General features: G+C 46.6%; 1 protein-coding gene and 1 long non-coding RNA gene across 3 annotated transcripts; one reads left to right on the top strand and one right to left on the bottom strand.

The window, feature by feature from the left end:
* Positions 1-597: 597 nt before the first annotated feature.
* Positions 598-6,193, bottom strand: LOC130593038 (uncharacterized). Its single transcript, XR_008970739.1, has 3 exons — positions 6,082-6,193; positions 5,328-5,537; positions 598-735 (listed from the first exon to the last, which is right to left on the bottom strand). It is a non-coding gene; the product is annotated as an uncharacterized LOC130593038 (long non-coding RNA).
* Positions 2,779-22,419, top strand: MATN1 (matrilin 1). 2 transcript variants are annotated; one of them, XM_057397862.1, is made up of 8 exons: positions 2,779-3,321; positions 4,148-4,304; positions 8,561-8,907; positions 14,369-14,591; positions 16,944-17,069; positions 17,325-17,738; positions 19,579-19,731; positions 22,243-22,419. In XM_057397862.1, exons 2-8 carry the CDS (start codon positions 4,259-4,261, stop codon positions 22,407-22,409), a joined length of 1,476 nt encoding a protein of 491 aa, XP_057253845.1. In that variant the 5' UTR covers positions 2,779-3,321; positions 4,148-4,258; the 3' UTR covers positions 22,410-22,419. The 2 variants fall into 2 exon arrangements, with proteins under 2 accessions (XP_057253845.1, XP_057253846.1); XM_057397863.1 differs by lacking the exons at positions 2,779-3,321; positions 4,148-4,304 and adding an exon at positions 5,386-5,473.
* Positions 22,420-25,150: the final 2,731 nt, after the last annotated feature.

Genomic DNA, 25,150 nt, shown 5'->3' with positions numbered 1-25,150 from the left:
CCTCCTTTTGTATGGCTGCCTACATCCAGCAGGTATGTTGGCTCATTCACCTTAGAGAAAAGAGCAGCCCGCATAGTGACCTTCATCTCTTGATGGAATCAAGGGACCATCTTTAAGGTCCCTTCCAACCACAGCCATTCTATGATGCTGTGATCCCATGATCTTTGCAAGTGGCAATCCTTATACTGCTGTTTCATTCAAGCAGTTTAGTAAGTTAGATGTAACCTTAGGGACTTCTGGTCCAGACCAACGTTGCTGGTGGAGAAATCAAGACACAGAAGGAGGACATGAGCTGCCCAAGGTTTTGCAGGTGGTCAGCAGGAGAGCCAGGAATAGTGTCCAGGAGGCAACTCAGTCCCAAGGGGAAGATGTGGGCAAGGTTAACACAGCAAATAAAAAATGATCCCTCTGAAATAAATGTGACCCATAAAATGCATAAACACTGACTACCCATAAACAGCATTTACTATTTACAGCATCAAAGCGCAAGGATATTTGCCAGCCATTTGCAGCTCAAAGGATAAACAGCAGTTCTTTTGATCCTGAGTTGTCAAAAAGGTTATACTTAAAGCCATTCATTCCTCCCCAGTCTTTCTCCCTTTACATCATTTCTTTTATGCTTTGCACTTATCCCACTGCTGTAAATACCACTTTAGCTATATGGTGGTGCTGCAGTAAATATCATTTCTGGTAATGAAGCAGGCAGGGAGGGACTCCTGCACTCCCTGTAACAACCTGAAATAGAAACACCATGGGGATAAAATATGAGAATTGGAGCTTTGACTAAATGGCAGCTTTTGTCACCATTTCTCTGAGCATTTGACGAATGGAGGCTGCGAATCCAGCTCCAAAACACTCACCTGGGAACATCAAAGAGAAAGACAAGAAAGTTACTGAGCATTTTGCTAAACTCTGGAGTTTGCTGGTGGCTGGAGGGTGAGAAAGCTGTTAGAGCTATACCAGGTGTGTTTAGAATGAAATACACATCTTACACAGTAGCAAACTACTAGCGTTTGGCTGCTTGTCCCATGCCAAACCTCTTCTTGCTCTGCTGCCTCAACTGGTGTAACGTGGCCAGCATCTTCCCATCGCTTCTAAGAACGGTCCACAGATACAAGCACTGTGCTTCATTTTGAGCTCTATTGGAAGTCTGGAAAAGTCTTGAGACCTCTGAAGTTTGATTTCCCTTTTTTCCCCAGAAAACCTTCACATTCTTCTGGGTCATTTACATGGATGTGCCGGAGGGACTGATTCATTTTGATGTTATCATTTGAGTTGCAGTGTGAAATGTAGCCTAAGCTATTAGATGGAATAATGACATGTTCATTGGAAATATGTAAATATAAACCAAATACACTGGTTTAAAATAAAACTCGAGCAAAGCAAATTGGAAAAGGAAAATGCCAAATGAAAACAAAGCATGTCTGCGCTGTTGAAATTAAAATGTCATTTCTCTTGGCTTTTCCCATCTGATTCCTGTGAGATGTTATGCACGTAGTGATAGAGAAATAAGCTCTATTTGTACAGTTTATGCTATCAGACTTGCTTGGTTTATGACACATGAGAAGTTACCACCTCTCCCAGTTGTAAGCGTATTATGGATGTGCTTGATTTTTAGTACTTTTAACACTTAAACTGGGCTTTGCTCTTTCTTGGCCCATCCCAAGGCTGGCAGATTCGATTATCCATGAAATGAAGGCATCCAGCAGAGTGGCATTTTAACATCGGGATATTACAAACCAGGAAAAGGTTTTAGAAAGACAAGGAAGGATGCAGCACAGTAAGCAAGGAAAACCTCTCTCTTGCTCAGATGGCAACGGATGATGCTTCCCCAACTGGTCATGCTGGGGAGGATAACCTGCATCTAGTGGCTTCACAGTGGAGTATTCTGCTGGACTTGTCTGCATTTGGAAAGCTCTTTGTTTTAATACAGTCCCTCACCCACAAGCAAAAGCTCTGGCTGCTGTTAGGTGTGTTGGTGGTTAGGGCAGTGCAAAGGCTCTCCAGCCCTGCTAAGCACTTATGATATTACATTCCAGCTGAAGTCTCCCAGCAGTTTAAGCACTCGACAGTGAGTTTCATGCTGCCATGCTGTTAAACGTGTCTCATCCGTGCTGTGACATCCAGACCCTGCAGCCAAGCTCATTCATCCAAACTGGCCAACAAAGGCATCAGCACCATGGTCTCACAACAGCAACAAGGAGGTGGCTCCAGCAGCTCCTGCCGGTGGGAGCAGAGAGGCTGCAGCCATCGGCAAAGGTTTTTTACCCATAGTGTTGGTAGAGCAGAGCAGATCATCACAGCGTGTGCAGGAGGTGTCTCCAAAAATGGTAATTTGTCAGCTCCATCCTGAGAATAGTCTCAGTGGTCATAATTTGTGGGTGCAAACCCAGGTCAGAAATACCATATGGGTTGGAGAAACCTTAAAGCTCCTCCAGCTCCAACCCCTGCCATGGGCAGGGACACCTTCCACTAGAGCAGCTTGCTCCAAGCCCCTGTGTCCAACCTGGCCTCGAACACTGCCAGGGATGGGGCAGCCACAGCTTCTCTGGGCACCCTGTGCCAGCACCTTACCACCATTACAGTGAAGAGCTGATGCCTAAGAGCTCGTCTCAGTCTCCCCTCTGGCAGGTTAAAGCCATTCCCCTTGTCCTGTCCTTCCTTGCATCTGCTGACCATCCTGCTGTGGAATCAAAAGGGGATCTGGTATTTACAACAAGCCCTTTTTTAGTAAGGAGGCATGGATGTGACTGTGCTGGAGGGAAAGGCAGACCCTCCTTGTGCCAGGGCATGTGAAGCCAGCAATAGTGGCTCTGCAGAATGACAGGGCTGCTCTGGGGCCAGCATCAGCCGTTAACGGTTTGTCTGTTTACGGCGCAAGCAGGCTCGGGAAGAGCTTTAAATGCATATTTTCCTCTCGAAATATTGAATTTGGTGTTTTCATTTTTGGAGGCCTGGGGAAAAATTATGTTTCATATTTTCAAAACAAACAGGGCTTTTACAGAGGCATAAATGCAGGGCTCTGGGATCCAGCACACCTTCGCCTCTCGCCGCCTTCTCAAAGCTTTAATGTTGCTTGTGTGCCACAAGCTCTGCTAGAGAAAATATTCACCTGAAATGTATTTATCTTCCTTTGCTAATTAACAGCAAAATGACACAGAGAAACTTTATATTTTCCTCCACGAGAACAGCCATAGAGACTTCATTTATGGAGAGCTCTGAATGATCCCTATTCATGGCAAGCGAGTACTGTCTGCACCAATAGATCCTTGTATGCATGGCAGAGCAACAGGAGAAACCCCATCGCAGACAGGGCTGGAGGTAAAATCTCCCTGATTTTATGTTTTTGGTTCATGTTGTTTCCTAAGAGTTGTAAATGCACCAGTGTGGCTGTTCTAGGTGCTGGGGGAGCAAACGCATCTGTGTGCATATAAGCACACAAGGATATCAGTGAATAGTATTTATACATCTTAGCACCCATCTGCATCCATGCATGTAGAAACACATCCATGAAAAGCATGTATAGAGGAGAGTTATATGTCTGCATGTATGTGCACACATACATATTTATATACAGAAACACATATGCAATCATGTTTACGTGCATGTATGGTCACATGTGTATATATTTATGCATCCATTCACAGGCATAAGCATTTATAGACAAAGTTTTTGCACTGAGCTCTTTCTTTGTGCATGCACAGGTATATGTGAAGGGGTGTGTGTGTGTGTGTGTGTGTGTTCTATACTACCCCGTGACCATAGTTGTGATTTTCACATCATTCATGGCAGCCCTTTTAATCCCAGGGCTCTGAAATAATAAGCAAATAAATAAGATGTCACAAAGCTTGGGAAAAGGGGCTTAAAGACAGAAAGAGGTGAAATGGGAGCAAAAAACCTCATCTGGACCATTTTCTCCTTCTGGCTAAAAATGTCCAGCTAGCTCCAGAGAAGGATGAAGGCCTGCGATTGATGGTGGGTACCTGGGAAGACAGCAGTGGGGCAAATCTGTGCTGATTTTGCATGAGACCATAGCTACATTTTATATTTTCATTAACACTTTTAATGTTAAAAGAGTTAAGAATACCTGGCAGCTTCACTAAGGACAGGTCCCTTTTTTTCCTAATCAAAGGGCTTTTCTCCACAGGAGCTCTCAGTCTCTGTTGAAGCACTTTGGGAGTAAAGAGGGAATCTGGATAAGGAAAGAGAAACTGGGCTTTGAATTAAAGGTAGTTTGCCACAGCCCTGCACTAACACAATGCAGATTAAATGGATGAGTGTTCCAAGGGTGTGCGACTGGAAAGGTGAGCAAAGACTAATCCATCTTTGGAAGGGCTTCAATCAACTGACAATACTGTAATATGGTACTTAGGAAAAAAACAGATGCACTGCTTTGTGACAAACCCATCATTAAGTTCCCCTTCCTCTGGTACCAAATCTCCCTGCTGCTCTGCCATAAAGAAAACATTGGATTTCTGCTCACTTGCAGCATCATCAGTCTTATTTGTTGGTTTAGATTATTGGCTTTCTGTGGCAGGAGCTGCATCTCCCTCATGTGCAGAGACCCAAAAGATACACTGTAAGAAATAAATCAAACTTCTAATCTGTTTGTCTATGCTGAGTTTCTTGTCTATTTATCTAGTTTAGGCTACTGAGTTCTTTCTTTCCCTCCCTCCTCTGCTGCACAGGGGCACAGCCTCATAGAGAAGCAACTGTTTCCCGCAGGAAGGAATTTGCTCTGCATCCGATGCTGTTGCTCATTCCTCCTCCCCAAGCCTTGCTCTCCTCTTCCTCTCCCCTTCTCCTACAACCATTTGCCTGCAAACTACGCCAAGGCAGCGAAGTCCCCTGGTCCCTCAGGCTGGTTTCCAGCCCTGCTCTTGGCAAAGGGATGATTTGTGTGATGCTATTCCCGTGCCCCCCCTTTCCCACCATCACCCCTCCCTGGGCTTTGCCGGAGGAAGGACACACTGCAGTTTGCTTACAGTGGCAAAGCCTAGGGTTTGCAGGCGGGAGCTGGTGATTGACAGGTTAACCCCAGCTCCCCAGGGCTGGTTTCACTGCTCCCACTGTTACGGTCCCAGATTCCCCACATACCATGCTGGTGCGGGTCTCTTTATAGCTTCCCATCCCCTTCACCAGCAATGAAGCCATTGTGGAGGGGATGGGGGCCGGCAGAGCTGGACATCCCCCCCCCCCCCTTTCCCCATCTTCATGCAATATTTCCTAGTTCTCCTTGCTTGTCCCTCTCCCCTCGGTGCCCCCCCAGCCCTTCACACGTGTCAGGGGCCGGCCCCATGCCTCCCCGAGGAAGGGCAGGTTAATACCTCTGGGCCAAGGCTCGTGCTTGCTACTCTGCATCCAGGCACTGGCTCCTCCGCAGCCATGGACAGGATTTTCTCTGCCTTGCTGCTCTCTTTGCTGCTTCTCCTCCAGATCTATGGAGTTTGTGGGACACCTCCACAGCAGAGAGGTAAGTGGGGAGCTCAGCAGCGGGATGCTTGGTGTGAGTCCTCTGCCTCCTTGCCACCAGCCTGCTTTGGGACAGAGAAGGAGGTGAAGGAAGAAGAAACACCCAACATCAGTCAAGGAAGCAAAGGAGCTTTCTCAAGTGCTTTCCCAAGGCAGCAAAGGCTGGAGATGGGTTTGATTCTGCCCCTTACACTGCTTTAGGGATATAGTGGGAGGTCTATGCAGAGGCACAGCAAAGGTGGCAGCAGGTCAGCCTTAGCCCCCAGCATAGCAGCAGTCTCTGAGCTGTAGGAGGCTTAGACAGGAGAAGGGCTCTCCTCTGCCTTCCAAAACTGCTTCTCCTCCACACAGCTCTGCAGAGGGCTGGTTTTGCCTGGAGCTTGAGGCCAGACATCCCAGGCTCTGGTTAACCTCGCTGAGCAGGAAGGTCTGGGTCAGGATGCTGAGGATGGGCCTTTCTGAGGCTTTCCCCTTATCCGTTCTTGAGCACAGTCCTGCTCTGTTCACCTTTCCAAGCAGGGTGTGGAGCAGCCAGATGGGAGAGGAGCTGCCTGCTCTTTAGTTTGCACGGTCTCTGACTCCTAGTCTGCAATTAGTGTCAGCAAGTACCAAACACAAAGGGAAAGGCTGGAGGGTCTGGTGGTGAGGAAGCATCTCCCTTCTGCCAGGAGCAGGATGCTGCTGGCGCTCCAGCCAGCCTGGGGAACTCAGTGGAGGAGAGGTGGCCAAGGCAAAAGTTACTGCTGGGTTCTAAAACTGTTTGAATGATCTTATGATGATGCATAATGCATATACCTGGGCAGCTTGACAACTGTAAAACAGGCATGACAGGGACTGCGGCGTTAGCTGTTGCTCACGAAGGGGAGTTTTCTGACATACTGAGCAGTTTCTCCTCACTAATTTGGAAAGGGAGAGTTATCTTTGCTGCAGAGCCATTAAGCACTACAGAAGGCAGGAAACTAAACAGGCCAGTCATTCAAGTCAGCCCTACCGTGGGCAATCACTGCTGCTAGAATAAGCACCTTCTGACTTACCAGGCAGGTTTCCTGTTCTTTTAATGAATATGGCAAGGATGCCCTAGGAGAGATTTTCTGCTAAATCAGTGCATGGAATTCAGTTACTCCTGAATTACTCCAAGTGTGGATGTTGTTAAAAACAGAGGAGCATTTTCTTTCTGGTTTAATTCAACTTTAAGATCAACTCTGCTGAGTCAAGATGTCAATCAGAGCAAGACTGTCACCTCCTGGAGATAACCAAGGCCTGTCCTGCAGACCTGATGTGTGCACTGGGGCTCTGAACAGGCAGGCTGAAATCCCAAAGCTCCCATCTGATATCTCTTCTTTTCTCTTCATTGCCCTGAAATATACTTCACTCTCATAAAAACAGGTTAAAAAAAGTTATTTAAGGCAAAATCACTGAGCTTCCGTAAAGAAAAATAATAAATCTAGAAAACTTCTATTGGATCCAAATGCTTCTAGGAAAAAAACCCCAACTTTTCTTACTGGGTTTGTCACTAAAACCAGAGGAGATTCATTAGTTACAGTGGCAAAGGGGAATCTGCCCTTTATTTCTGACAGAACTGATTGCAAGACTTTGAGCCTTTCTCTGTACCTTCATTTCTCACCTGTAAAATAGGCATAAACAACCTTTGGTAAAGGGATTTGCAATGCTGCAGATAGATTGCCAACTGAGTTTTTCCTTCCCCTGCAATGAATTATGGTGGCAAAGTGGAAGTCACCCGCATGGGAAAAGGTTATATTGCATTTTAGGGGCAACTAGAGCATCTGACCAAGTAAGCATTGCCTGCATCCCTTCTCCACACAGCATCTTTGAGAGAGACCTTTCTGGGAGCCAGAAGCACATTCGGTGTTAGTGTCTCTCAGGAAACTAACCTGATTATATCCTTTATGGATCTATCACAGGGTATTTATTTTTATCTGTCTGAAAGACCGAAAGCTCCATTACATCTCACACCGAGGACCAGCTGTAATATTTATGTCATCATTTGGAACAGATTTGTTGGCCCAAAAGCTCACATTTAAAAATCTGTCCGCAGAAATCTCCTTTATGATCTAACCTATATCGTCCCTCTCTGCAGAAATCAAATAGTAACAGAACCCTTGATGCCCCTACAGAGACAAGCTAAATGACAGAAAGAAATGAAAAGAACAGAATGCTATAGATCTGGGGGGGGGGGGAATAGGGCAATTCATTTAGAAAACCATAAAAAACACCAGTCCTTTTTATGTTTTGTCACAGTTGAAAATTAAGATGGAAACAGCATGAAAATGAGAAATTAAAACCAAAATAAAAGCACTCAGCTTTTTGCAATGCTAATGCTTCCTGTTTGTGCCATTTACTTTTTACAGTCTTATTATGGGGTTGCAGAGATTAACTATCAATTACATGGTTCTACGTCTCTCTATTGTATTGTCCCTCACCAGCTCACAGAAACAAAACAGTGCTGGTCTTTGCTGTGCTACAGTATTTACTAGTCCACAGCTGAACAGCATGAGACTGGTTCATGGTATGGCGGTTAGTTAATCTGGGTACCTCAATCCACAGCCGAATCTGAACTGTTGAGTTCCATGCCTGCTTCTGGTCATGCATGATGAAGATATAATCTCATTAATTAATATCCATGGGGATTGCTTATCCATGTCTGCAATGTGATAGCTCCTTTTTAGACGCTGTTTGATGCCAAAGTGCACACACAGGCTTCAGTTCACAGCTTTATTCCTCCCTCCGTGCTGCTGTAAGTGAATTAAGTTTCATGTAGACATTAGCAATGGCCTGGGGTGACAAGCGGGTAACCTGCTCCCGCAAGTGCAGTGCCAGTGTCTCATCACCTCGCTCCCTCAGAAGCACACGTTGTCAACCAGTCACCGTGCTTTTCTTACAGATGCTTTTCTATGACAGGAAAAAGAACATTTAGGATTATTAGGTTAAAGTGGCCTCTCTGAGACAGGCAGAGAAAGGATTGAAGCTCGCAGGTCCTCTACCCTCTAACAACACCATTCTTTCCCCCATGGGATCCTTTCCTCTTCTTTTTTCTTTCATTTTTCTCCTCCCTCCTTATCCTTTCCAGGCACCCTGTGCAGAACCAAACCCACCGACCTGGTGTTCATCATCGACAGCTCCCGCAGCGTGCGCCCGCACGAGTTTGAGAAGGTCAAAGTCTTCATGTCCCGAGTGATTGAGGGGCTGGACGTGGGCCCCAACTCCACTCGGGTGGGTGTCATCAACTACGCCAGTGCCGTCAAGAACGAGTTCTCCCTCAAGACCTACCAAACCAAAGCCGCGCTCCTGCAGGCGGTCCGAAGGATAGAGCCGCTCTCCACTGGGACTATGACTGGCCTGGCTATCCAGTTTGCCATCAGCCGGGCTTTTAGTGACTCCGAAGGGGCCAGGGTGAGGTCTCCCAATTTTAATAAGGTGAGAAGATGATCTGTTTCTTGGAAGCTCCTTTCTGATTGTGCCTCATCGTGGAGCAGCTGGGGAAAGGAGGTTTTCTCTGTGCTTTGGTTGTGTGGGGACAAGAGGGGGGGTACCTGACAGAGGTGGAAAACCTTTGGAAGGTGGAAACCTCCCAACTCTTCTTGAAAACCAAGCTTAACATTCCCTGGGGGAGAAGCTAACCATGAACATGCAGGGTTATCAATGCACTTCTTAGAATCATAGAAGGGTTAAGATTGGAAAGGACCTTAAGAACATCCAGTTCCAACCTCCCTGCCACGGGCAGGGACACCTCACACTATACTAGGTCTTGTGTGCCCCCTCACCGTGTTGAACTATCAGCAACTTGCAAATACGAATGATTCCGTCCTCATATGGTCTCTTATTGCAGAGCTCACAGTGGGGGAAATTCTCTGAATATTAGCCTGAATCTGGTTTGATGCAATAGGAAGAAAACCAAGAGTAATAATAGAAGAAAAATACACTCCAAGAAACTTCTACTAAGTCTCATTGACGATCAGGTCCAGAAAGATAAGCTCTTCTGAGGAGCCATCACGATCACATCATTAGCTTAGGAGTCACCTGGTGCAGAACCTACCAGCTCAGCTCTTGCAGGGGAACTCAGACCTAATTGCCACGGGTTTTATTCAAAAGGAGCAACGTTGAGTTGTTCAGTCAAATTCTTTGAGGTTCACTGAAAGAAATCAGTGGATAAAGGTGCTTGAAGGGTGCCAATTAGTGCACAAAGGCTTTACTCCAGAAGCAGGGAGTTGTCGCAGGACTGCACACCAGCAGAAATCTCAGGCAGTTGCTAATTTGCCAGTAAGTGGGATCTGACACCTCCAGGTAGTTCTTTCCCAGGCTCCATCCCTTCCACCCTCATCCATCCAATAGATTTACTTGTAGGGAAAACCAGCTGTTCTTTTCAGTATTCCAGTAATTCCAGTGGCCTCCCTGGCAGCAGTCATCCTGCATCAATCACAACCCTGACTCAGCTCCTGCAGCACCCCCAGAACCCTCAACTAAGCTGATACCCTAAATCAGTAGATGAGGGAAGTCAAGGAACGGGAAACCTGTGGCCAGTCATTGCACCTAGGATGGTACCTGGGTTATGAATGAAGGATCCTAAAGGAGGGGCCTGACTTCCAGTCCTGTTGCTCCCATTGACTTCTCTGGTTTTCTTACTGTTTATCGTTCAAATGGGATCTTTTTGGTCCAGTTTCTTTTAAGACCACTATGCAATCCCTTCATGCCCCTCTCACCATATTTCTTTATCCTCTCCTGTCTCCACCTAATTCCCCAATGTCTATTTTAAGACCAGGAGATCATGTTTAGGTCAGGACTGGGCACAGCCCTGATTTATACAATACTCTTTTAATACTTCTTTTCTTACTACAGTCTGACCCCTTCCATGCAGCACTGACCATTACTCTAGGCTGAAGAGACATTTTCACTGAGCCATCTGTGCAAATGCCTGGATCTTTGTCCAGCTCATCTCTTCCACACCATTTAAGTAACCATTTCCTCATGGACTGTCTTCCTGCTCTTGTCTACTCCGCAGCTGGGCTGCCAGACAACTCATCCAACATGCTCCTGCAATCCTTGCTGTTTCCTGTCATCTCAACGCACATAAGAGCTGCTATGTCCTACTAACATATTAAACAAGCCTTTAGCTTAAGTATTTGAACTCTTAAAAAGCAAATCTCATTTATTCTGTGGATGGCTAAAGCATCAGTGCTTGTGGGGACGGTGGTACAAAGCCCTCTGAAATTGCTTTGCCTCCCTAAAACCTTACTTCCTGGACATCCAAAAAAAAGCAGAATAGTGGGGGGTTGATTTATCTCTGGTATTAAAAAAGAAGCAAATAAAATCACCATCTGCTTCTCCCTCTTCCCTTCCACTTTGGAGTTGATCCAAGAGGCAGAATCACAGAAAGGGACCTCCAAAGTCATCGTGACCATGCTCAAGCAGGGCCAACTAGAGCTGTTGCCCAGGGTGATGCTGAGATGGCTTTTGAGTATCTCCAAGGTGGAAGCCTCCACAACCACTTGCATTCCTTGGTTCCCTGCTTATTTTTTGCCTGTTTCTATGATGTCTTGAAGTCCAGCAAACTTTTCCCTTCTGTCATCCTCATGCTGCCCAAGGTGACTCAGTTGCCTGCCTGGGGTCATGCAGTAATTGAGGGAGATGAAGCTTCCAGAAGCATTGGACATGGTTCTTGCTCCTTCACACAGCAGAAATGCAGCAAGACCTTGTGAAAATCTGTGCTATGTTTGCAACCATGTGGGACACCAGTCAAAACATCACAAGATCCTCATCTGATCTTGCTGTGTTCTGTGTGGCCAATGTCACCCCAGGACAAGGAAAAGCACCATTTCCCTCTGCAGGAGCTCAGAGCAGAGTCTGTTTACACTCTCATCAAAAACTACAGGGGTGCCCAAATACTTTTATCTTTCTTTAGGAAGGACAGCAAATAGATTGTCAAATTGCTGAGAAAATCAAGGCCTTATTCAACTTTCTGCCCAGTTCTCCTTTCAGTGCTGCTGCACCATTCACATTACCCACTGCATAATGAGACACAGCTAGCTCATTAGCTGCAGGGTTGCCTACCCTGAAATATGAATACCTAGGGATGCCTGGGAACACTCTGGTGTCTTAGTTAACCAAGAATAAATTGTGTCATGAGACCAGGGGGGATTTCTCTATGCCAGAAGTAACACATGAAGGATCCAGATAGGGATTGAAGGGAAGCGGAAAGGTGGTGGTTAACGTGAGCAAAGTTTTGACCTTGAAAAGCAAAATGCTCTGAGTTCCCTTAGGAAAAAACTGAAGATCCTGTTCAGCCCTTTGAGGGAGCAAATGTGTTCACCTTTTCTTGATTCTTCTCCCATGGCTTCCTGCTGAGGCCAGCACAAGCCCTCTGCTGCAGAGCAGTGTCAGCCTCTCCAGGGTGCAGCGGTTGCTCCTTTTCTTTTTACCAAACAAGGCACATTCCAGGACTCCCAGCTTTTTAAATGAGACAAGGTCACAACAGAGAGAACTACACAAATCCTGTGACCGCAAATGATGCAGAGGTATGTTAAAAACCCCCAGGATGCTGGAGGTTTCCAGACTAGAACTCCCTGCCTCAGGCTGGCAGGGAGGGCAGGCGTCTGGAGGGGGAATGCAAGGGAAAAATCAGGATTTCCTGGTTATCAAGATTACTACAGCAAGATCACGTTGTCCTTGTTCTGTTCCTTACTCTGTAAGCACCCGGGCCTGGTCACAGACAGGCTCCCTGTCTGGTCGGTGCTGGCTCTGCATCACTATTCCATTCATTATAGCCAGGGGTTCACTGATGAATTCCTGATGCCTGGTCCAGACTCTCTGCACCCAGAAGTTTTGTTTTCCCCAACAGCAACATGAATTCTGAGTGTTCGATAGCAGATTTTCACATAGATGAACTATGAAGATCTTTTCCATCCGATGCACGTCTGCTAGCAGACCCCTGGGTCATACCTGAGGCTCACGCCTATGCCAAGATGCCACCCTGATGGGAAGAATGAAAGGAACTGGTTAAACCTGGAGAATCACTTTGTTTAGACAGAGGAACACCAGAAGGACACGTAACACCTCATCCTGTGACAAACACCACAAGGAAGACACGCAGCTCCTGACAGAAACCTGCTCACAGGGTGGTGTTGCTCGCAGAAGCTGCTTGATAATACATCTTGTGTCCTGACAGGCTGGCTTTTGATAAGCTCTAATTGGCAGCTCCTCTCTCGGAGCTCCTGGGTGCATGCAGGAAGCAGAGCTGCTGAGTCGAGGGCTCTCTCTCCTGGCAGAAAGCATGATTGCACGGCTGGCTCTGCTCCTTGGCTTGCCCGGTGGTCCAGGATCAACCCGAGAACTTCTTCTAGTCTCCGATTCTCATGTTCGTTCCACCTTTACATCACACACTCACATCTGCCACAGGTGACGCTTCTCCTTATTTTGGCCACAAGCAGAAGGGAAATACTTGAATTTATTTCTTGATTCCCTTGGAATCAGGCAGTTACAGAACTGTGATGCTACCAGGAATTTTTGATTTCGTAGCCCTTAGGAAGCACAGATACACACCTGAACTTACAGTCCTGCACCAGAATGAAAAGCTCTACGTTATTGCTGTTTCACCCAAGTTTTTCATAGAAGGAAAGCTCTGAACAGGGCAACAGATTAGTATTGCAGTGCTACTCTGGGACAGATGACTGCAGCATCCATCCATCCACCCACCCATCCATCCATCACTCCCTCAGCAGAAGGGTAGGCAGAGAGGGAAAGAGGCCACTTCATCTGCATGGTCAGCACCCCTTGGATGAGTAGGGCAGGGAACCCCACTCCTGACCATCCATCTGAGGATGTATAATAGCCATCACACTGAGCAGCTGGTGGGTCTGATTTAGATAGAGGAGAACAGCAAATACTGCCTTAATGACCAGATGATGGCTCATTTGAACTCACCGTTGCTGCCAGTTGGATTTTTCATCTCATCTTTCTTTACTTTCTGTATTTCTGAGGGCATTTGCCTGGAATGTGAAGCTTTTTTTTTGCTTAGCAGCTCACCTGCTCCTGCTGGTTGTATTTCTCCACACTGCATTACAACCCAATCACTGCCTTTGGAGTTGGCAGCGGTGTCACAATAAAACAGCTGTAAGGAAAAGGGGCAGGAGCAGACGAATAGGCAAAGAACAAAAATTAAGGTTTTGTGACAATGTCACCTACCAGAAGAAAAATAAAGAGGAAAATGGACAAACAAGCAGGACTCTTGGAGGTTTTCCACCGGTTCAGGGCTCCATCTAATCCAAGGTGAAAACCAGTTTCCACTTAAATCAGCTGTCACTTTAATGCTGATGTTAGTAGAGGTAGGATTCCATCGCTGCTGTTTATTGCAGAACAAGGTAACTGGGCACTGACACACAGCAGGACCTTCAGCAGATCTCTTCCCCTTCATCTGCTTCAGCTTCTCCATGTATAAAATAGGGAAAAGTCCTCATCTCATGATGCTTCCATGACATTTCCTGAGACTCCTTAAAGTCCCACTCTGAGTTAAAGTTGTCCTTAGGTCAGCAGGGGGTTCATGAACATAGTTTGAGTTTGGCTTGAGCGTTAGTTTGCCATTGCAGAACGTAACCTTTACTTTAGTTTCCTTAGGGGCGAGATGCACCAGTTATCCCTTGACTAAATCAGCTGGGTCCCTGGCAGCTTAACCTTTCCAGCTCAAAAAGAAACAAATCCCACATAAAAGAATGACTTGTGTGATCTCAGGCAGAACTGGAAGAGGAGGAGGAGGAGAGGGTGGCATTTCCTTCCTCCTTCATTTTAGAAACAGAAACCTTCTTTCCTAACCCTGCCTGCTCCACAAGCAACAGTGCCACCGACGCCTGCTCGAGCACCCACCTTGCCTCTGCCCTCCTCTGCATAGGTGGCGATCGTTGTGACCGATGGGCGTCCCCAGGATGGAGTGAGGGATGTGGCAGCGAGGGCCAGAGCAGCCGGCATCGAGATCTTTGCCATCGGGGTCGGCCGGGTGGACATGCACACGCTGCGGCAAATAGCCAGCCAGCCCCAGGATGACCACGTGGACTACGTGGAGAGCTACAGCGTCATAGAGAAGCTGACCCACAAGTTTCAAGAAGCCTTCTGTGGTAAGTCCTCGCCACACAACCCTTGGGGTCCTAGCCAAGAACTGCGAGGGGCTGCAAGCTTTTCACATGGGTGTTGTAGGTGTGAGCATCCTTCATCCATCCGCTTCCTCGTTCCAAGGACTTGGGTCTGCAGGAGCATGAAGCAGTATGAAAGACGGATGACCTCTGAAGTTGCCTTTGAAGTATTTCAAGTTTGGGTTAGGGAATTGCCTGGTTTAGTTAAGGAAGTCTCCAGTTTGTAAACTTGACCTACGTGCTCCTTGAGGCCTTGAAAGAGAACCTGGAAAACACGTTCTTTATAGAGTAAAAATAATTGGCCTTATGTTTAAGCCTATCTGGGCAGTTCTGAGAATCTGGTTTTGTAATTTCCCCCCCAGTATTGTCTTTGGAATTCCCACTTCAGCAAGGAATGGTTTCATTACCCTGCTAGAGGCTGAACTGCCTTTGCTGACTACGCTATTGGCTTTGCAAGCCTTGTGAGGCAGGAGGCTCTCCCGGCTGGTGCGGTATCCAACGCCTTTCTGCACGGCATATAAAGAGCCTGGCTCTCCTGCAAACACATACTCCTACATAAACCAGTGAATGGAGTGAGAAAGCTTTATTACTTTCAAATGTACCCACAAGGCTGTAGGAGGTGGCCTATAAATATCCATTTACTGTGTCAGCAAGAGAGGCCTGGGGGAGATCGCGCGCCCATCTCGTGCGGCAACACCTTTTAAAAGGTGTGATACGCCGCGGTGCCTATGGCAAGGCATTGCAAACACATACAGATGGACCTGTGAAACTCCAGTTCCTTCCAGAGGTGTAAGATTTCATGACTCAGGCTGGAAATGATGGGGGGAAGAGCAGCTTCTTGTGGAGGAAAATGTCCTCCTCTGCAGGAAGGAGGAAAATTCTGCTTATAAAGAGAGTCCTGTGTTGTAATCAGGTGTCACTGCACCAGAAGCTCATGAAAGAGGGGAGCAAATACTTCATGCTAAAGGGATAGAGACAAGGTTTCAGTAGGTGGGATCCAGGCCATGCTTGCGGGAGTTGGTGTTGGCTGCCCTGGAGTCAGCCTGACACAGAGAGGGCTGACAAAGCATTTTGAAGCTCTGGCACTGATGCCATTCCAAAAGATAAAGAGGAAAAAGCCCCTTTCTGTGCCTTGCTCTTCCAATTCCTAACGTGCAGATGACAAAGTGCTCCCCATGGTACGAACCCTCAGAGGTGCATCCAAGGGAAGAGCTGCACTAAGGATTATTACAGCTAACAGAGAAGAGCAGCACATTAGCTGCCAAGTGGGCTGTTATAGTGCTATGCAAGCAGCTGCATGAAACCATCCTTGGAGATGTACCCAAACTCCACCTGCTATTGCAAAGCACGGTTTGTGGGTACTGACAGCAGGAAGGACTGTGCTGCTGTGTCCGAGCTGTTTCCCATAGTGCTCAGAAAACCCATGGGAAAAGGGACAATCTAACCACTAGCTTGACTAATAAGATCCCTGTAGGCTTCAGAGAACTCAACCTGAGAGTCCAGCGTTACAGCCAGCTGCATGGTTAGTGATATTCCCAATGATACGAGCTCCATATATGCTGGAATGATCTACCAGCCCTGGCACAATCTGCAGACATGTGGATTGGGAAGGCCAGAAGTACAAAACATATGCATAGCAAAACACAAACAACTTGAAATAGCAAATGGAAGCCCCTTGACTTTTGATAGGCCTCAATGCTTGGTTTTCCGCACAGATTTCCCTGGTATTTGTAAATGAACTTGCTTCCACCAGGCCTGTTTACTGCTGAGTTCGTTTTCCATCGCCATTGCTGTAGCTGTGACAGTGTTGTCACTCACAGAATGCTGCTGGCTCAAACTGCTGCGATCCAGCTTCTGCTTGCTCAGCATCTCAGGAGTCGGATCCAGGTTGAGATCAGCAGGAGAAGTGTTTGTAGAGTGAATCTGAAAGCTGCACGTGAGGGGGGCTCTGAAGTGAATGCATGTGGATCCCAGCCAGGAAAGACAAGTGTACATGGGGCTGATCTCACCAGTCATATTTGTATGACAGCTGGAAAACATGGGTATTGGCCAGCCCAGAAGGTAGCAAACCTCATCCAGTAGCTCTGGAGAGTGAAGTATATTGTGGTGCGCTCAACAGACAGATGGGTTTTGCCCTCAGAACGGAGTCCTGGCTGTGCCTTTGAGCCTTGTGTAAACTTCTCCTTGTATCTCAGTCATTATCCTCTGCTGTCTTGTCTTGCTGCAGAATGGATTGAGTTACGCTTGGTGTACGGGACAAACACCATGCTTTGTGCAGGAGCTGGGTTGAGAAGCCTTGGCATGGCCTCTGATTTTAATCTCCACCTTTGCTTACAGTGGTGTCAGACCTGTGCGCCACTGGAGACCACGACTGTGAGCAGATCTGCGTCAGCACCCCAGGAGCATACACTTGTGCCTGTAAAGAAGGTTTCACACTGAACAGCGACGGGAAGACCTGCAGTGGTATGTAATCCTTTCCATGCGCACGGAGCCGAGCTGTGATCTGCAATGCCATGGTGGGGACAGGACTGGGACATGGTAGATGTGTTCTGCTCAGAAAAGCAAGCCAAGAGTTATTTTGAAACCTTGAGTGTGAACTGTGGTTTGAGTTCTGATTCATGAAACCTATTCCATTAGCAATAAAATGGCACTCAGGTAACATCTTCCTGCATAATTAATTGGGGTCTTGGTTGCCGTTTCCTTTTGCCCTCTTCTCAGCTTGCAGCGGTGGGTCAGGATCTGCTCTGGATCTCGTTTTCCTCATCGATGGCTCCAAGAGCGTGCGGCCTGAGAACTTTGAGCTGGTGAAGAAATTCATCAACCAAATTGTGGACTCGCTGGAGGTGTCGGACAAACAGGCTCAGGTTGGCCTGGTTCAGTACTCCAGTTCTGTCAGACAGGAGTTCCCACTGGGGCAGTTCAAGAACAAGAAGGACATCAAAGCAGCAGTCAAGAAAATGGCCTACATGGAGAAAGGAACGATGACGGGCCAGGCTCTCAAGTATCTCATTGACAGCTCCTTTTCCATCATCAATGGAGCCAGGCCCGGGGTCCCCAAGGTGGGCATAGTCTTCACAGATGGACGGTCACAAGACTACATCACTGATGCTGCTAAGAAAGCCAAAGACTTAGGTAGGTGTCTTGAATTCTCCCTTGGATCAAGTACTGCACCTAGCATAATCCTAGGTATGCATCTTTCTCTGGAGATATGTCTTAGGGTAGAAACATGTTACTATAGAGTGACTTTGTTGAGATGCTGCCTGACTGTGGTTGCATGTTCATATAGAACTTGGAGCAACTCTACCTGCAGTTCAGAGTGATCTTGATTTGCCAGCAGCTGTTTTTGTTCCCAGAGCCCCTCTGTGTCTTCGATGCAAGCCTGCTGGAGGTCTCTGTGCTGGGCAGGATGGAGTTTCACACATTTGGTACGGGATGCAGACTGGTCTAGCATGCCTCACACAGATGTGAAGGAAACCTCAGGGAGAAGCTGAGGGTTTGTCTGATGTTGGTAATGAAAGTCAGGTCAGCAGCAGTGGCACTCGTGGTGAGGCCAAGCCAACCATCACAGAACCCCTTAGAGAACAATGGGAGTTGTAGGGCCAAGAGTGGCTCAGCTGTATCAGCTGAAGGAAAAGAAGAGATGAAACAACAAACAAAGCAGAAACATGGATTAAGAGGGTATCCATGCACTCCCTGCTCAAATCCCAGGCACACTAATAAGGAACTTTCTCCAGCTTCTGCTGGAACACTAAAAGAGCACAGTGTCCATATATTGATATATGCATACGTCTAAACAGAGTGAAGTATAAATAGCTTGAGATCTGCCCCTTTGCTGACCTGCTGAGCAAGTTCCCAGTCTTGACATCTCTGTGGTAAATGGATGCAGCCCATGTGAACAGGCTCATGAATTGCTAAATCCTTTCTTTCCCTTTAACTCTGGGCTCCGCCACTAGATGGGACTAAGGGCTAGCATGTGATAATAAAGCTCAGGTGAGAGCTCATGAAAAGCTGCTGTTTACAAAGCAAGCTGGTGTGTTGTGTGGATGTTCAGCTCTTATAAAACAAAAGGTCCTTATCAACTGTATCTATAGAATTTAGTCCTCCCTGATGATAAAACTTTATGCCTTCTTGATTCTTCCTCTCCTGTTCCTACACAGAAATCTCCAACGTGTTCAGAAGTTCTTTGAGGGGGATAAATAACAAGATGCTTATAACAAGACTCCAAACATGTTAATTAAATAGAACAGTAGGGAAAAAGAAAACAACTGTTGTATATATCCAGAGGCAGAAAAACAAGGCAAAAAGGGGAGGAGGGGAAAGCATTACCCGTGTCTAGACATGGACAAGTGGAGAAAGTATTTCAAAACAGGGGTTAACCTGTATCACCATTCAAATCAATGGGAAAACTGCAGTTCAGCTCAACAGAAACAAGCTTAAGGCAGAGGTAGCCAATCAGTTTCCTGGCAGTGAAGCATGTTCTCACCTCCCAGTATTGGGTCTCTCTTGACATACTCCATAAGTCGCAATTTCAGAAGGAGATTCAGCTGCAGTTTCGCTGACCCAAAGGTCTCTGTGGCACAGAGGATGGAGCTGATGAATGGTGGCTGCAGGCTGCTTTGAAAAGTTCCACTCTTTACTTTTGCTGTGTTATTGCTTCCATGTGAGCTGGATGGATGATCCTGTCAGGGCGTTATGATCATCTGTCCTTCCTCATAGCTCCAGAGCACTGTTCTTGTGCTGACAGTGGTCATTGTCCGGATAATTCTGGTAGGACTTTGCCTGCAAACCTACTTTGAAACCCCGGGTGAAAGCAGTCTATGATAGTAGAGGGTAAGGGGGTGATTTCCAGTTAACATTTGCAGAGCTCTGTGGAGACCAGGGGTCCAGAAGGTGAGCAAGGATGTACAAACTGGGTACCACAGCAGCAAGATGCTCCATAGGTGTCCAGCTGACAGGCTCCCATTGCTCCCAGGCTTTAGGATGTTTGCTGTGGGAGTTGGCAATGCCGTCGAGGATGAGCTGAGGGAAATCGCTTCAGAACCAGTAGCTGAGCACTACTTCTACACGGCTGACTTCAGAACCATCAGCAACATCGGGAAGAAGCTACAAATGGAAATCTGCATTGGTGAGAGCGGGGGACTGGGGAGAACTGGGGGGGGGAACCAGTCCCAGTATGGAAAGGCTGGAAGCAGAAGGACAAAAATGCCTCTTCAGATGGATGTACAGTTGGCAGGGTACATGGAACCATGAGACATCAACAGTTCAGGTGGATACCTGAACCACAGCCACCATGCACCTCAACCATCTCCCCCTCTCACAAACTGCCTTCTCCTTCCCTTTTTCTCTCCTTTCCTTCCCCTCTCTACCTTACTCAGAAATTATGAATTCAGAATGTACCAGGGCCTGAGAACAGCCAAAAATGACATAAGGAAAGGAGAGATGCTCTTAAAAGAGAAGCTAAGGGTTGATTTATTCCAGCTTAATTTGAAGATCATCACGAAATCGGACATCTGAGCTGAAGCTCACCAGCCACTGGCTGCTTCTGCAGTCAAACAGGCACCCCAGGGGTGACACATTTCAACTTGCAATAAGACCTAATATCTTCCACATGACTTGTGGGTGTATAAATTTGGGTAACATGAACTCTACCTTGCTCGCGTTTGGACAGCCTCGTGAAACAAAGGCTGAGGGAGGAGTGAGTGGGAGCCAGGCGTGACAAGAGAAGGCAAAGAATAACTTGACATTTAAGGAGTGTTGACCTGTAAATAACTTGAGTCTAAAAATGGTTTTGAAAAGAACTACCAGTTATATTTTTGTTGTGAAGGAATCAAATGCCTCCTATGAAATATTGGCCCTTTGCAATGCATCTGCTCCACCAGGCAGATCATAGCGAATCCCAAACACCCCAGCTTCATGCCAGGCATTGAATACCTTGCAGCACGTCTGAGAGCTCTACTGCCAGGCCCACCAGGAAGCTGGCACTCACTTGTCAAGTCCAGGTGCTCCGAGTGTTTTATCCCACAAGGCAAACGTTGCCTTCCAGTTTCCAACGAGATTTATTGCACCCAGCTCTGATGGGGCTCATTCAGTTCCCAAGAGAGCTCTGCCAAGCTCAGCTCCAGCTCCCATGAGCGGGTAGACCTGCTTGAGTGCCCCATATGAGCTGCTGGCATGGGATATGGAGACACTCCACAACATGAACCGGATTCAACGATAAACATTGCCCAATGTTACTCCCCTTTTCCCCCCTATTTTTTTTGCTATTTCTAACGTTATTATTTGTGCCAAACCCAAGAGACATCCAAGTAAATATTAGTGGGTAGCAGTAGGTGACTCATCCTGGTTTGTCCTTAGGTGTATGTTAGGGAGAAAAAACACTTGGGAAGTTGAGGGCTTTGCCTCAGGAAAATAAGGTCCTGCTCCTTACACCGTTACAGATGTTCTGGGTCATGCTGGGCACATCCCCTGTTCTCCAGATCCCTAAAGACGGGACCGCCCTTTCTTCCTGGGGAATGCTGAGGGAGAACTCCCTCCAGGGTGCTGTGTCTGCAGAGCCTGGAAGCCAGGCTTGCAAGATAAAACCTCGCTTTGTCATGGCTACTTTAAAGAGTAGGAGTGGACCCAAGAACAAGGTGATGGGAGCTCAATGAAAACCCCCAACATATTGCATTGAAACGTCTTTTGAGGAAGCAAATACATTCAAAGACTCAGCATCCAAACAAATAAATGAATAAATAATTCAAATAAAGTTCGGGGAAAGTGTTTGTTTGCCAAAAGATCAGTTTTGGTGACGAGCTTAACATTTGAGTTAAAAAAAGAGAAGGAAAGGAAATATTTGTGTGTGTTTGATTTCCAGTGCCAGCTCGTATTTATCAACAGATGGCTAGAAATCTCCTCTTAATATCCAGCTTTAGTTTACTCATAGCTGGCTTAATCCTGTTGTGCTTTTGTGCAAGTCATGTCCTTTCCCTCAAAAAGTCCTTCTCCTATTTCCCCCTTCCATTTGCTAAGCAGTTGAGCTGACTCACTGTGGTCTTGTAAACATCTCCTCTCCTTTCCCAGTCATCTCCGTACCCTCTTTTACTTCTATTCCAGTTTAAGTTAATTTGCCTTGAAGATCATATGTAAATTATTGACCTAGATTAGCAAACCAATGCATGCACATTGCTCTGCCTGCTAAAGAGATGGAGCACTGAGAGCAAAGCTCAAACAAGTCTCGACTGTCAAACGGCGAACAGGACTAAGGGTATGGCCCAGCATGGTGATGCTATTGAGAGGACAGAGGTTGCTTTGAGCACTGTGTCTACTCAGATTCAAATGCTGGGGGCAAACGTTAAACATCAGTGGTAGAACTCAGTGGGATTTGGGGAAAATGGAAATCCAGGAAGGATGATTTCTGCACTATATAACAATATAGCAATATTTCTGGCCTATACAACAAGAAAATGTGAGCTCTTTCTAGTCATCTGAGCTTAAAGCCAGAAGTGATCACCCAAATAACAGGAATAACCTTTTGATTTCCTTCCTGCTTCTGATAAAGAAAATACAAATTGATTTATTTCATATGTCTCAGTGATTTTGATCTAAGCCCTTTTCTCTGCCACTTAACTCATCTTCTTGATATTGTGATCCACAGAGGAAGATCCATGTGAATGTAAATCCATTGTGAAGTTCCAGACAAAAGTAGAAGACCTCATAAATTCATTGCAGAGGAAATATATCCTTTGGAAGCTGTGTTTGGTCAGAATTCAGCAGGTTGGGATGTGCCTTTTGGAGGGACCAGTGGGGGAAATCTACTCATGAAGGAAGGGGGTTGGGTACGTGTTCAGGAAGCTGGGAAACAAGGCACTTACTTAGGTTATGAATGCCTACAAGAAGAGTCCCTGCACCAGAGTGAATGCTCTGACACAGAATAAGTAGACCAAAAAGAAACAGACCCAAAGGAGAATATGGCAAATCCTTGAAAGGCAGCAATGAGCTGTAGGCACCAAGACCTAGGTCAGGCTCTAGGCAGATGCTTAATCACGCATGGAATGCTGCTGCTCCCTCTGCAAGCTGCCGGTCCTGTGAAGCAGGCTGGAATGTGAGAGCTGAGAGCTAACACTGGGCTGTGAGCAGACCAACCACTGGTGCACACATGCAGCTGATCACCCAGTCATTAAAGCCCCATGGGTGGGATCCTGTTTATGATGGTTAATGTCTGCAAGGCAAACATCTGAGCTGGCTGCCTAAATCCCTGCACAACACTGGAGAGGAAGAGGGTTTTCTACAGCAAACCACCTCTGACTGGTGGTGGTCTGGATAGATGCAGGTGGAGAGGTCCAGTGAGGTGAGTTGGATCCCATCTGACCTGAGCTGGTGGGGCTGCATTCTGCATGCTGGGTCCTGTCACATTGCACAATGACCATGAATAAGAGGTTGAAAGAGAAACAAGGAAAAGAGGAAAAATTGTGTATAGAATCATAGAATAGTTAGGGTTGGAAAGGACCTCAAAATCATCCAGTTCCAACCCCCCTGCCATGGGCAGGGACACCTCCCACTAAACAAGTATGAGATTCTAAGTTCTCACAGGGAGAGGAATTAGTGAACCCTCAGGGTGGCTCACACAGGGCTGGCGAGATTTTGCATTACTGAGAATAAGGGAAGAATACGATTTTAAAAGCAATGTTTTAATGTATTCACACATTTCTGTGTATTTTCTCCTCTTTACTCAAATTGAGTGAAAACCACCACTTCTGTTATGCAAAAGGTCAGAGTAAATCAGTAGTTCTCACCCAGTGGGTTGCTGCTCCCTGGCACATCAAGAACAGCAATTAGTGGAAAGAGCAGAAAATTGTGACACACCATAGAGCTCTAAGAAAAGCTCCACTCATCACCCAACCCATGCTGCTCAAGGTCAGGAATCCTCTGTCAGCCACTCAAAACACATTCCAATCAGGCTCACCATTTTTACTCCTCCTTCCATAGTAGATGTAGAGGTGCAAGTGAGTGTTTGTGCACACAGGAACCTTTTCTACCTTCAATAAAAGTTCAGCCTCATCATCTCTGGAGATACCAGAGCAGATGATGGCAGCATCCCTGTGCTACCTGCTACCTGCAAGGTAACTCCATTGGTTACCTGCTCTGCGGGCCAGGGGATGACTTAAGCAATGAATCACTGCTGTGCACTGTCCTTTTTATCCCTTAACTCTTGCTCACTGGAAGCTGTGTCAAAAAGGATCGAAGCCCTGGAGAACAAGATCATCTAAGATCCCAAAACATTCTATTTCCCTCTTCCTAACGGATGAAGACTAGAACTCCTTCAAGTCATAACGGGCAGCAGCACAGCCACAGTGCTATGGCAGCTTCTATTCCTTTAGAGAGTCTAGTCTACCTGTATTTGTTTAAAAGGGCAGAAGTAGGACAGTAGAGCAGACATTGTATAACAGGCAGAGCACTGTGTGTGACTGAGAGCTAGACCATGCTGATGTGTGTTATATCATACAGAATTCATATATGAAAAAAGTGGAAAGATTTGGTTTTGATTTAAAGCTTAATATATATATGTGTGTTAATAAGTACTTGATTACGAGTTCTGTGAATCCTTGCGGTGTTCTTCTGCATCTTTTGTTTCTATGCATGAGATAATTTAATTTAAAAGTCAAAGTGACTTTAAAATCAACTCAGATGCTGAGTGTAAAATGCCAGAGCCGCTGATCAGCTTCTTATTGTAAGCATGATGCATTTGTAGGTGAAATATAGTAACGAGCTCCAAGTGTGCATTGCAGACAACATAGGGTAGGGTGCTGCTGCTAGGTGGGCTTATCCATAGCTGCTGCACAATGTAGGAAGAAGAAAAGCTCGGCTTCCCTTGCCAATGGCCTCACAAGGTCTCAGAGAGCTGGCACCTGAGCTAAAACTGTTCTAGGTAAGCCCTGATAACGTGCAATGGGCGAGCAGCCGTGGCTCTGCATAGCACAAGGCAGTGCTGTCAACAGCAACCCCAGGAGATGTGCCCCTGCTCTTCAACTCTCTGGTCTCTACATCCTCAACTGGAGCTAAAAAGCATCAGGAGCACCTAAAACACAGGGAACTGCTGCCGGTGGATGTGGTGCCTTCATCACTGTGTTGACCTGAGGCTCCCTAGCTCCTTCTTCATCCCTCACCTCTAAGCACCTTCAAAGCCAGTAAGCTCACCTCAAGAACTTCCAGACTCTTCTTCTGTTCCTGGATTCTCAGCACTGGCAAGACAAGAAAGCAAAGTGGCCTGGAAGCATCCAACGCTGCCTGTCTCCTACAGCTGTAGCCTGGCTAAGGGTGAAGGGAAGAGGCCGTGTTCATTCATGGCCCCATGGAGCATCACTGATGGCAAGCACAAGGGCTTGGGTTTGGAGGGGGTTTGTCTTATTTTTTGTATCAAAATATTTATACTTGAGCCACGTGAACAGCTTCTGAGGATGACTTGGCCTGGTCAGAGCTGTCACCACAGCACGGGTCAGCAATAAACGTCTGCTGAAAGCTGTAAAAGGGAATTTAACTTATTTCTTTGTGTAAGCGTCGAGGCA

Source organism: Pezoporus wallicus, unplaced genomic scaffold (assembly GCF_028554395.1).
Source record: "Pezoporus wallicus isolate ANWC-B61680 ecotype Strahan unplaced genomic scaffold, APGP_CSIRO_Pwel_v1 contig_10769, whole genome shotgun sequence".
Taxonomy (NCBI): Eukaryota; Metazoa; Chordata; class Aves; order Psittaciformes; family Psittacidae; genus Pezoporus; species Pezoporus wallicus.
Note: the sequence above shows the minus strand (reverse complement) of the source record. Positions and strands in the feature narration are given on the sequence as shown.

What these genes read in the sequence shown, in the direction of transcription:
- MATN1 (XM_057397863.1), top strand. Translation starts at nt 5,386, where the DNA reads ATGGACAGGATTTTCTCTGCCTTGCTGCTCTCTTTGCTGCTTCTCCTC. An exon ending in GGTCTCCCAATTTTAATAAG is followed by an intron (nt 8,908 to 14,368) that starts GTGAGAAGATGA and finishes TCCTCTGCATAG; the next exon opens with GTGGCGATCGTTGTGACCGA. An exon ending in ACAAATGGAAATCTGCATTG is followed by an intron (nt 19,732 to 22,242) that starts GTGAGAGCGGGG and finishes TGTGATCCACAG; the next exon opens with AGGAAGATCCATGTGAATGT.